Source organism: Phyllostomus discolor, chromosome 3 (assembly GCF_004126475.2).
Source record: "Phyllostomus discolor isolate MPI-MPIP mPhyDis1 chromosome 3, mPhyDis1.pri.v3, whole genome shotgun sequence".
Classification (NCBI taxonomy): Eukaryota; Metazoa; Chordata; class Mammalia; order Chiroptera; family Phyllostomidae; genus Phyllostomus; species Phyllostomus discolor.
The window spans coordinates 186,010,800-186,023,775 of record NC_040905.2 but is presented as its reverse complement, the minus strand read 5'-3'; the positions used below and the strand labels follow the sequence as shown (position 1 = coordinate 186,023,775).

The window sequence follows — 12,976 nt, the reverse complement described above, 5'->3', positions numbered from 1 at the left end:
CACGCACTAAGCAGCAGGCACGCTGCCTTGTGAGTTTCCAGTCTGAACAAAGCCAGTCATCACTGGGCCTGCTGCTTGGCTATTCAAGTTAAGTCAGCCATTCAAATGCAGAAGTATAAAGTAATTGAAACATAGTTGCAGTGTACATTTTTAAAAATATTTATTTATTTTTCAGAGAGAGGGGAAAGGAATGAGAAAGAAAGGGAGAGAAACACTGATGTGAGGGAGAAACATCGATTGGCTTTCTCTCTCACTCACCCCAACTGGGGACTGAACCCACAACCCAAGTACGTGCCCTGACTGGGAATCAACTGGCGACCTTTCACTTTGCAGGACAATGCCCAACGAACTGAGCAACACTGGTCAGGGCACAATGTAAGCTTTTATTTGTTAATAAAATGTCAGTAGCAAAATTATACACTTTCTTAATCGTTAAAGTATAATGGCTGCCAACAACTTGACATCACAGTAAGAATAGAGACATTTTAAAATTATAAATTCAGCTTATACTCATCTTTGGGGTTTTTTAATTAAAAGTACTTTCTTTTAAAAAAATTATTACAGTATAGGAAATGGAGTCACCAAAGAACTTACACATATGACCCATGGACATGAACAATGGTGGGTGGGGGTGGGGGTGGGGGTGGAGCGGAGAAAAAGGGGAAAAATCAGGACAACTGTAATAGTATAATCAATAAAATATAATTTAAAAAATAAAATAGAAAATAAAAAATAATTACATAATATGAATAGGACAAGCTGTAAGGGTTAGAGAGATGGATAATCTCTAACATTGGGTATTTTTCTTGAAAAATAGCACTATTAAGAATAGCTAAAGGTATTGAGCATTCATTATTCATTCTCTTCTACCCATTTTGTTTATTAATATATAACTTAATCCTTTTACAGCTTTATGAGACACTATTATTATTCCATCAGGAAGCTGAGGTAGAGAGGTATATTACCCTCGATCACAAAGCTAAGATCTGACTAAACCAGGGTTAAAACCAAACCAATCTGGCTCTTGAACCCACTCTCTTCAACTGCACACTGTGCTGTCTCTTAGTCTATATACACATGCTGAATATAATTTCTTGCATAATGAGGTAATGCCATTCAATTAAACTGTTAACTTTATTGCCACTGACCCTCTTAGGTAATAAACAACTTAAAATTACAATGTATTGGGGGCATAATCCAAACCAGATCAAACCCTAAGTACAAGGCAACCCAGGCCCTCTGACAGGAACCTTTGCTGGTCACGTACCTCGGGGTCGTCTGTGTAATCAAACATTCTGAAGATGACCCTTGGCATTGGGTACACTGAGTCCTCGGTGTGAGGAGGAGGTGTAAAAGGAGGCAAATTGTGCTGGAGTGCTTCACACAGGATGCTGTCAAAGGCAAGATAAGGTCTTAGGATGTGCCGCTCCTGCCAGCGATCCTTTTTCAATTTCTGAATCTGGGCCCACAGGCAATCTAAATACTAAAGACATCAAGTTTTAATAATTAATATATATTTGGAGGCTAGAAGAAATAACACGTTGAGTAGACAAAACCCATAATCACTACTTTTGAAAGACGGTACAAAAGTAAGCTAACTTGCAATTAAATACAGTACAAAGGCATGGTGCTAATGCCTTTATAAAGTCTGTGTGTCTGAGGCTATTACCCATTACATATTTCAAACTACGCATTTAAGTAAAAAAATATGTAAACTCTATGACATCTGAAATCCCCCAGAACAGGGAATGTTTCGTTACATTCTAACGTTTATTAAAGATCCACGATATGCCCAGGGCTATGCGGAGGCCAGCCCCCGAACAAAAAGCGGACACCTAGCTAAGGCACAGAAGTGGAGTGACCTGAATACATCACAGAGACGAGGATGTACTCAAGAAGTGACTGTGCCTGTATCACAAGAGACTGGAATCAATTTACCTCCTCCTGTGGATGTGGTTTCTCAGCAGTCCATACTTGTAACATGGGCACATGAGTCTTTTGACGTCTCCTGAAGATAAAAATAAAAATCTCCAATTTAGGTTTTTAAAAACATGAAAGATGTTCAGTTGCTTTCTTAATAAAATGCAAATGAAAGCAGTGCAATACATTTTTATCTATCAATTTGGCAGATATCAAAAATTTGACAAGGTACTGTTTTACCAAAACGTAGGCAAACGTGCAGTTTCAAACGCTACTATAATCTCTCGGGAAGATCTGGGAGAGCATGTCTTTGCAAAGTAACTCGGCTAAATCTATCAGTTAAAATTAAGACACTTCACCCAGAAATGCCATTTCAAAGAATTCATATCCTCCATGAATATATTTCCACATGTACACTAAGACATCTGTACAAGAATATTCACTGAGACATAGTTTATAATAGCAACAGAAATAAATATTTCCAACTGGAAAGAAATATTTAAAGAAACTAGTTAAAGCAATGATGGCACATTGAAAGAGTGGAATACTGTACAACTGTTGAAAGGAGTAAGGTAGAGCTTATGTGTTTACGCAACAGATCCAAGTTATATTAAGCGGGGAAAGCAAGTTAAGAGCAGTGCGCACAGTGAACTACTGTGCGTATAAAACGGGGAAGGACGCATGCCAGCACTCAAATCCTAGGGCATTCATTCACTTTTATTTTTATTCCTTGGCAAAATCTACATTTTTAAAGAAAACCAGCACAACTTGTCAAAACTATAAGAACATTTAAAGGTCATTTAACATATTAAAAGAAGCAGATTTCTATCTTTAGACTTTTTTTTAGCTTTACTTATAACAAAGTAGATATTAACAATACCCAAAGAAGTATCTATGAATAGATAGAAAATGAAACATAACAGAATTATTCTGAAAAATTAAGGGACACAAAGCCATTACCTAGTTACTGGATAATTAAGCATAAGTTTACTAATAAGACCTACTGTTAGCATTAAAGATTAAAGAACACTGGTTTAAAGGACTTGGTTTACAATTAACCTGCGTGAAATAAATATGTTCTATGTTCTCTGCTTGTGGCATAAATTAGTAACACAGATGTCCAAATCTCTACAGTACTGTGACTCAGTAGGTCTGGGGGTGGGATTAGAGCACAGTAAGTATCACAGAGAATTCTTACGCACACTGATATTCAGAGCCACTGCATTAAGATGTTTTATGCCTTTGCAATATGCACAAAAGCAGCTCAGCAGCAGCCATGTTACTAACCCCTCTTCGTGTTTGAACCAAGTGATCAACATACTTGATTGCTGTGAGATCTCGGTAAGTTACAACAGTGGGGAACGAAATTACCTAGAGAAAGCCTCAGGGAACTCTACAGCTTGTTTTTGAGAAATGCAATTCAAATGGTATTACTAAAACAGACAAAACATAACATTTATGGTACCAGGAAGCCATCCTTGCCCTAACAACAAACAGAACTAGGAGCTGTGCCCTTACTTAAGATAGCTTTCCGTGTTGGCAAAGATGCGGTCCATCTCTGCATCCTTCTTCTCATACAACTCCTTTCCGACCCAGGGCAAAGATGACAAAAACGCGTACACGTACCAATCCCGTCGCACCTAAAGAATGTTTTAGAAGGTGAGTTTAATATGTGCTAGTTCATTTTCTTTCATATTGTATGCATATTTATTCTTGAATGAAATTCTGTTGAAACTATTTAACAGGGCTTAAGTAAGACATCTAGTTCATTCAGAGCATTTCTAGGTATTTTAATTTTAATCTTACTAGACAGAATCATTTAACATTCAGATGTCATGAGAACCCACCAGTATACCAACTGACTTAACTTTTAGATATTAAAAATTTATAGCATGATAATGTGCTATTATCTTAAAAGATTTTATTTACTTTTAGGGAGAGGGGAAGGGAGGAAGAAAGAGAGAGAGAGAAACATCAGTGTGCAAGAGATACATCAATTGGTTGCCTCTTGCACGCCCTGACCTGGAGACCTGGCCCGCAACCCAGGCACATGCCATGACTGGCAATCAACCTGGCGACCTTTCAATTTGCAGGCTGGTGCTCAATCCACTAAGCCACACCGGCCAGGGCTATCTTTTGTTTTTTAATAATAAGGGTTACAGTGAAAAATTCCTGGTACTATGTGGACAAGATTCAGCATATGGAGCTTTCTTACCTGAGGTACATCCTCTTCCTGAGTTACACTTACAAAATTTTCAAACATAGCAACCATTGACGGGGCTGCAATGACGTGACAATTCACAAGATCAGATAAAAAACGAACCTGTGGGGGAAAACAATTCTATTAAGCTGAAATGTCTGCTAAAATAATAACCAAACAAATGATCTTATAAGGGTGAAACCACGGGTGTGGAAAAACTAGAGCCCAAGGGCCAAATCTAGCCTGCTGCCTGTGTTTCTTTTGCATAGCCTGCGAACTAAGAATCATTTTTCCATATATAAATGTTTGGAAAAACCCCCAAAGAATGCTTTATGACTTATATAAGGTACATAAAATTGAACTGCAGCCACGACCATTTGTTTACATGTTGTCTGTGGCTGTCTCTGGGCTGCCGCAGCAGAGCTGAGCAGCTGTCACCGAGACCTGATGGAGCACAGGAATCTGGACTTTACAGGGTCCTACCCCACACTGCACTAAGAGCTGGGACCGTAATAGTCTGGCTACTTCAACCTGTAATCTTTTTTTCTATTTGGCTATTGCTGCAAGAACCAAGACATATGTGTAAAGAAGCATATACTACAGGGAGATGAACAAGGGACAAGAAACCACTGGACTTGGTAATGGACTCTGTGGTACCTTTAACTGAAACTATTCTTAATGAGAACAGTTTCAAAAGAGCAGCTGATGTGGTGAGTGGGGAACCGTGTATCGGAAAAGAATAGGCGCGCTCTCCCTCCCAGGAACACACCCCCTCTTTTCTCCCCCCACAGGTGCGCATCTCCTAAACTCTAAGAGTCTCTACAAGACCTGCAACCAGGGAAACAACGAGCAGTAGCTGCCCATCGGCCCGAGCCCCTGACGCTGTCTCCAAGACCCCTTCTCAGTGAGCCAACGCCAGCCCTGCGGCGAATGACTTCTGTAACTGCCTTTCATTTCTCAGGGGGCCGAAGTGGCCCTGCACAGGCTTTCTCTTGTTGCTGCTTCTGTCCTAAGCTCTTCCTTGCTTCACTGTCCCCAGCTTTAATAAGCGTACTCTCAAAATAAAAATAGAGACAAGACAGATCATTTGGTTGTAGTTCACTTCCCTCTGTCCATGTCTTGATACACCAAAACAAACAAACAAACAAAAACCTTACCAAATATACAGCTTCATTATAATTATTTGCTTTCAAAGATTCTTTAAGTTGACGAATCATGGCTTCTACGAATTCTCCACCGAAGTTGTAATTCCTGGCATTCAGCAGTCCAACTAACGTTGTATAAATTGTCAACTTCTCGGGTAACAGACGTGCACTGATTTGAAAACCCAGTTCAACAAGAAAACCCCAGAACAACAGCATTATGTTAAGTTGCTGAATTTGTATCATTACATAAGTCTGTTAGCATTTTATTAACTTTGGAACAGGATTACTTTTAGCTGTTTTTAAAACTACTTCAGAGAAGGCATAAATATTGAGAAGAGTTACAGGTATTTCACAATTTTCATTTTAATTCTAATTAGTTAATCCAAGAGTTAAAAAAATAAAACACTGTCTGAAAAAAAATATAACTGAAAAAAAATATAACTAATGATAGATGAGCTCTTATTCCATGTTTAGTGGAACTGAATACTTCTACAGAAAATGGTTTGCATGGTGAAGTATCTCAGAAATACTGGGGGGAGGAACGAGCGTCTTCTATGCAGAATCGTTACGGGGCGAGATGCAGCCTTCCCGAACTTGGCTAACTGAATGTTAACATGAGGTTCCACTCTGAGAAAACAATTCTGGTTGCTCAGAGAAAATTCAGAACTAAAACTAGTTTCAACTAAGCTTCTATCAGTTAAATTACTGAAATTTTAAAATGGTACTCTGATACAGTAAGATTTCTTTACATCCCAGTTTGCTTCCTCTAAGTGTGTTAAATTTCATTACGGTTATTTGAAAGGAAGGGAAGAGGATTACAGCAGTAAGCCTTTGGGAGAAGCAAGTGTTACTCCCCAATCTCGGCAGCCTTTAGAAATCAGCTAAACAAGAAAAGCGAACAGGAATTCATGCTCACTCAGATTCTCATACACTTTTCAGGTTTTCCCAGGTACCTAGCAGAGTGTTAGGGGTGATTTAGGTTTAAAACAAAAATCCCTCCTTTGACAGTAACTACCGCATGCCTAAAAAAGTAATGACTTACTTCCTTTAGAGTTTAAGTGTGAATCCATTTCATTCTAATAAATGCTTTTAAAACAGAAGACATCTGATGGTGATGGGTAACTACAGCACATGACCTTTTTTAGTAGCTTCTTAGTCTAAGAAATGTGTTCCTGAATAGTAATTGGATTCCCTTTAAAAATTGTAACTTAAATTGTGAGTGGTTAAAATGAAATCCACTAAAAAAAAAAAGGGATTCACTGAATGTGTATGTACATTTTTAAATTTCAAAAATGAGCTGTAGGTATTAAGAATATTATTTTAAAATAATTGAAATGACAACTTAAATAAAAGTCATCATCACAATGTAAAAACACACACTAGATAATTTATAATTTCATCTAAAGTACAAAGACCCATTAGCCCAGAAGTGAGAGCTACTTCTTGCGAGGCGTACAATTCAGAGTCTGGGAGGTGCGAGTCTACAGCGCAGACTGACCCCTAGGAGAGACTGTCTCATGTTCCACGTGAGACTCTTCCCACTTTAGTTTCCTCACGACTTAAATACTGACACTTGTTCTGGCTAATGTAACTCATGAAGACTCTGCCTATTAATAGCTTCAAAAGCTTCTTTAGCTTCCCAAGAACGGTTATTATTTGAGTGATTGGTTTTCAAATTTGTTTGGCACTGGTTAAAAATACAAGTTAAATTCTATTAAATATATTTAAATGTATGTGTTTAAAATCTCTGAATGTGAAAATGTCTACTTTCTCACTTAAAAATAGCCAACCCAAATAATTCTCAGGTTCCAAGAAACAAAACATAAGGCAAGTGCTCAATTTTAGTTCTATTTATCTCTAAGAAAGAGAGTTAACCAAAAGGTCGTTTCATCTGTACAAACTTCCCAGCAGAAGGAAAGCTGACCACATATGGAACATGAACACATCTTTTGAACATTTCTCAAAGCATTGAAGAGTAGATAATACATTATCACCTGGATTCACAAATCTTTTGCATACATACACTGTACAAAGGAGCCTTAAGATCTTGCTCTTGTAGTTAGGAAGGTCAGCTTCCAAAACGCCAGCCAAGCCTTCTAGGTTGCTCTCCAAAGAGCAGGCACTCTGCGGAGGACAGCACAGAAAACGCCAATTAGGTATTCATCAGCAAGTGGTAAATTAAAATCTTCTAGGTGACCATAAAATAGTCTCACACACACAAGGCACTAAGATAGGCTTTATACAGATCAATTACGCAGTACAGTTTTTTTAGAAATCCACGGGAAGAGGACAAATGAAATGTAAAAAGCAAGCAGTCTAAGACAGTAGACTGAGCATTAGAAAGGAAGACATCCTGGGCTCTATTCTATCTCCAATTCACTCGCTATATGACTCTGGGCAAATTAAGTATTTGGGACTTGTTTGGCTCTTCATTGATAAACTTAGACTATTCCCTAAAATTTCTTTCAAGATTCATATTCTATAAAAAGTACGAAAAACATTTAATTCTCAATTATCTGCATTCCAAAGCTTTTAACAGGCACATTTTGGGATACAGACGCATGGCTAAACAAGCTCTGCCCAAACAGACTGCCACCGAGGGGTTTTCAGCTGATGCAATTAACCCAAGCACAGCCCACATCAGCCCCAGCCCGAGGTCTGTGCCCTGTTTGGTGCATACCTTTTCTCCTACTTTGCATATTAAAGATTCCAAATGGTCTTCAGTTTCATTTGCATCAGAGGTCTTTCTCCTTTTGTGAGGCTGTCCCCCTGTTTCAACCAGGTAAAAAATAACATTTCATGATAAATTCACTGTCGCAAAACTTATTTAACTTTTTAAACGTTACGGTCTCTTTTTTACTAGAAGCCCCGCTGTTTGTTTACACACAGCGCTAGTGTTAACTGGCCCTCTGCTTCTCAGCCCAGGCTGGATTAACAACGGTCTCCATATCCGGGCCGCTGTATTTATGTTAATACATAATATTGTTAACATACGGCATTATTATTAACAGGAGACATTATTTATGTTAAATTTTGTGTGAAAGGCGCCCCACGGAGCTCCAAGTGCGGCGGCCCTCTCCATGTCTGAGGACGGTGCTAACCACAGGCAAGCACGCTACTCTGTAACATCTGTACTGCTACTTCCGTTCTTTCCATGGGACTCATTGACTGTTCCTCAGTTCCTGTTCCTAAAACCTATTGGTACCAGCACTACTCACCGTGATAATGAAAATCATTATGTAAACTGATGGATTACAACCAGCAGACAAACTAAAAAAAAAAGTCCTTAGCTGTAGAGCAAATAGTTGGTGGGAACAAAATATGTTCTACAATTCCCTGCTTTAACTGGCTCTTGATTCCCTACTTTAACTACTGATGCTATTATATTCAAAAACCATATCATTTAAAGAACCTTAAAAAATACCTACCATTCTGAAATCATTACCAATCACCTATTTGTCCTTTTGGTGGCTGAAGACTTCAAGTCGAATGACGCTGTGCTACAAATCAACCTTAGACACTGGACCGTCTACTGTTCAGACTCCTGCTGTTAATGGTCTCTTACCATTTTGTTTAGAACTGTAACACACTGACTTCACATCCTTATGTGGAATAACCTAAGGCTTAAAAAACTTTAATGTTGTTAAGTACAGAACACGTTGCTGTTGCTAACCGTGATACTGGCTAGGTTTCCAGTGTAATTCACTTTATGGCTTCAACAACGAGATTCTTAGGGCTGCATGTGGACAAGGAAGCAGGGACCTGTAACTGTGTGGGGGGTCTGTATTGATAATGAAAACTTGCGGATGAGTATAGGGTCACCCAGGAGCAAGTTATATGTAACTTCTGACTCATGTGGCCAGAAGAACTAAACCATTTTTACAGGGCCCATAACCACTGTCTTGTCACTGGAACACGTGGCTTGAAATATATGACGACTGTCATAAACACGCCACTTGGCTATGCAAAGCCTGGAGTAAAGTCACTCCTGTGACGGCAATGATCTTCGCACACCCCCTGAATGCATGCGAACAGAACCAACCCATTACTGTGCAGGCAGGACCAGACGGAAGCACATTAAAAGGCCACAGGGGAAAGCGCTTCGTGCTTTGACTCCCCACCCCTCGGTTATCATAATGATATGGCTCATAACCACTGAACGTGGTTTGGGGAAAGGATAATGACAAAAAAATACAACATACATGTAGTGTGACAGCTGAGACATCTTCCTGTGTAAAGCTGTGGACATGTGTGGCACTGTGGGATCAGTCACCTTGATTCTTAAGTATACGTCAAACCTAAGTCACGGGGTCTATAAAGGCTCCACCACCTGAAAGGTGAACTTTCACACAAAGGTGTTCTATTTCCAGGATTCATTCATTGAAAAAAAATTGCATATTTGGTACATTGTTTATATAAGTCTTTTAGCCAGGACATTAAAAACATCCTTCTCCTAGAACACTGGTTCTCAACTGGGTGAGGTTTTGCTCCCTAACGGCCACTTGGCATTCTCTGGAGACAGTTTTCTGTCATGAGGGCTCAGGGAGTCTTGCTGACATCCAGGTAGAGGCCATGGACTCTGCTAAATACATCACATAGCAGAGGACAACTCCCAGCCACGCGGAATGAGCCGGCCCAAGGTGTTAACAGTGCTGAAGTTGAGAAACTCTGTTCTACAAGGCAGAGAATACTAGGAGTGCTCTTCAAAACCAGACTCTCATAAGGTTGCGGGAATATCCACTCTGAAAAGGTGGCTGGACGAGAACAGTGTTTTGTTGTTGTTTTAAACCTCGACCACTGCTCCTCTTTCTGTGGCCCATCTACTCTGCCAACCCCTTTTTATCCCACAACCTCCCTAAATCAACTCCCCAGCTGGCTTGCTCCCACAGCAGTTTGGAATTACACCCTATTAAAGCAACCCTCCTAGACCCTCTTGTGAGCTTGAAAAGGGGGAAATGAAACTGTGGGATGAAAAAGGATTTCTGAAGAAAAGCTAGATAATACAAGCTCACAGTCCTGTGTCTGAACTACAGCACCTCTTTTTGCTTTTCCCCATTTTCTCTATATTGACAAACAAATTTGTTTTGGAGAATGGAAAGCAGCAGAAAGTACCAAGAAGTAAGAGCTTCCCTGTACTGGAGAGAGCATGAAGGGAGGGGACCTGCAGACCCAATGTGAACTCACGGACCAGAACCTGGGCCAGAGCCCAGGGAAATTGAATAAAACACTTCAATTAATAATAAAATCTGGGGAATTAGCTGAATGTTTTCGTGTACCCTCAAGAAAAGGTATTCTGGGTATCTCCCAAAGCAAGAACAGATTTTATATTAAAATGTAACTATGCAGAAGTTTCACAATGTAAATTAAAGTTACAGACTGCCACTTTACTCAGACACCATTGGCTAGTATAGAACAGAGAAGCAAGTTTCTATTAAATCCATCTAAAAACATCTTAATAATATTTCCCCCTATAAGGTAAAACTAATTTTATATGGGTATGTTGTCCTGCATCATACACACTCATTTAGAATTAGACATACTGTAAGAAGGTCTAGACCCCAAAATCAAAAACAGAAACCAACAAGGTAAAGGAGAAAGTAACCATCACCAACAACCTAACAAGGGAAAAGTAAAGTAGAGGGAACCATTGCTTCTGAAACAAACTATCCTCTTGCTGAAAGTAACAAACCCCTTCACTTCCATTCATTCCTTCTACAGTTAAGTAAAAAACCAGCTACAGTCTAAAGGATAAGGATCTAATTCTAAATAGCTTAAATGGGGCTACTGTGGGTTTTGGGCTAAGATTATGGACAATCTACTTTCTTAAAAGACATGAAGGAGGCAGAACACTGGTGGGAGGGAGGTGCAGTGCAGAGTGGAATAAAGGGGAGAAAAAAATGGGACAGCTGTAATAGCATGATCAATAAAAGACTTTAAAAATAATGAAATAAAAAGGAACAAAACAATGTATTGAACAGTTATCCTATGCATATCCTATAATAACTGAAAAACTTCAGAAATATTCTTTGAAAGAGTCTAAGAAATAAGTTAGATTCAGCCCTGGAACAGTATCCACAACACATTCATTTCCACTTAGGACTTCCCTTCTTTTGTCTATAAATTGACCTCTAGGTGAAACTGTCTCCCTGGATCCTGGTTACTCTAGTCGCAGCACAGAGATACAATTTTAAAATCATCTTCTATGAGCCAATCCCCTGCTACTTCTCTGATCTTATTTCCTACAACTTTCCCTCTCACACTAACTCTGCTCCAGCAACACTGGCCTCTCTGCAGTTTGATGAATGAGACAGCAACGGTCTCGCCTTAAGTAAGGCCTTTGCATTTGTTGTTCCCTGTGCGTACAGACCACTAGCTTCCCCCAGAGAGCTGTCAGGTTTGCTCCCTGGCCTCCTGGCAGTTGCTATTCTCAGTGAGGCCTTCCCTGAGCAGCCCACGGGGAGCACAGCAACTCCTCCTGCACAGCAGTCTCCACCCTCTTTACCCAACTTCATTTTCCTCTATCACCGTGCCATATGCTACATTGTGCTTGGTTGTTTTCTGTTTTCCATCTTTACATTGTCCACTGATGTACAGCAGTCAGGACAATGACTGGCACTGTTGAGCATTTGCTGAACAAGTGATTATATCTCGTCGAGCACGTGGAAAGTCATGGCAGTCCGTGACCAACTCATGAGAGCTGACAATAATCTAGAAGTGCTCTTATCTACGTATTAAACTATAATTATAACTCAGCCTGTGACTATAAGAACATACCTTTCAATAATATTTAAGCTGCTAATATTTCTAATTTTAAAATATTAATAGATGCTCAACTAAAAGTAAAGTATGTAAGATATTTGATTCAGATCACTGTTTAGGGTAAGCCCTAATCATTACTGAAATTGTGGCAAATTACAAAAGTTCCAGATTTGTTGTAACGTCCAAGAGGCAGTATAAACTGCCCCGCCAATACTACATTATTTGCCACAGTAAACTTGGATTGATTAACTCCTCATTTTACTTTGTCTTTACGTATTTATTCTGAGGTGCCTGTAGCAAGACCCAAAATGGACAGTCATTTAGCTGCCAGCTGGTATTAAAAGAAACTAACTCCCAAGAAAAGCATGCCAGGATCCCAATACCCAAAGCAAAAGCTGCATTTCTACGTATTCAAATCCAATTCTCCAGTCTGCCCTCTGGAAACATTTTCTCTCCCTTTAGGCTTATTCCAGAAGAGAGAAGAAGGAATGGAGAAAAGAAAGTATGAGAAAAGCAAAGAAAATCTTTTAAAGGTTCACATTCTCTAACCCCCAAGTGATGACTTCAAGCACATTAGCTTTTGATTAATCAATTCAAAGCATATGAAATGTACTTTCTGTGCCCCAAATGTTATACAAGAAGCCTCCTACATAAAAAAATAATAAAATAAAAAATAAATAAAAAGCATAATATCTGCGCAGTGAAGAGAACCCTGGATGCACTCTCACGGGTACCCGGACACCGCTAGCTGTGACTACATGTTAATAACACAAAACCTCCAGGGTCTGTGAATGCAGCCCAACACAAAATCGTAAATTTGCTTAAAACATTGCTGTCAGTGTTTTACGTAAAGCAGTGATTACATCTCAAAAAGTTTTTAATGTGCAGCCCAAGACAACTTTTCTTCTTCCAGAGTGGCGCAGAGACACCAAAGGGTTGGACCCCCCGCCTA

The 12,976-nt window shown here is 39.5% G+C and overlaps 1 protein-coding gene across 3 annotated transcripts in view; it reads right to left on the bottom strand.

Moving 5' to 3' along the window:
• The window catches only part of NCBP1 (nuclear cap binding protein subunit 1), a 37,090-nt gene that overhangs the window by 22,273 nt on the left and 1,841 nt on the right, over nt 1–12,976 (bottom strand). The window contains exons 2-8 of one of the 3 annotated variants that reach the window (XM_028511233.2): nt 7,946–8,034; nt 7,289–7,389; nt 5,278–5,434; nt 4,136–4,243; nt 3,439–3,560; nt 1,939–2,008; nt 1,268–1,483 (exon numbers count right to left, since the gene is read on the bottom strand). In XM_028511233.2, coding sequence (XP_028367034.1) covers nt 1,268–1,483; nt 1,939–2,008; nt 3,439–3,560; nt 4,136–4,243; nt 5,278–5,434; nt 7,289–7,389; nt 7,946–8,034 — 863 coding nt within the window. Of the gene's footprint in view, nt 1–1,267; nt 1,484–1,938; nt 2,009–3,438; nt 3,561–4,135; nt 4,244–5,277; nt 5,435–7,259; nt 7,392–7,945; nt 8,035–12,976 lie in introns of those variants that run through there. The other 2 variants (XM_028511241.2, XM_036021953.1) reach the window with 2 other exon arrangements.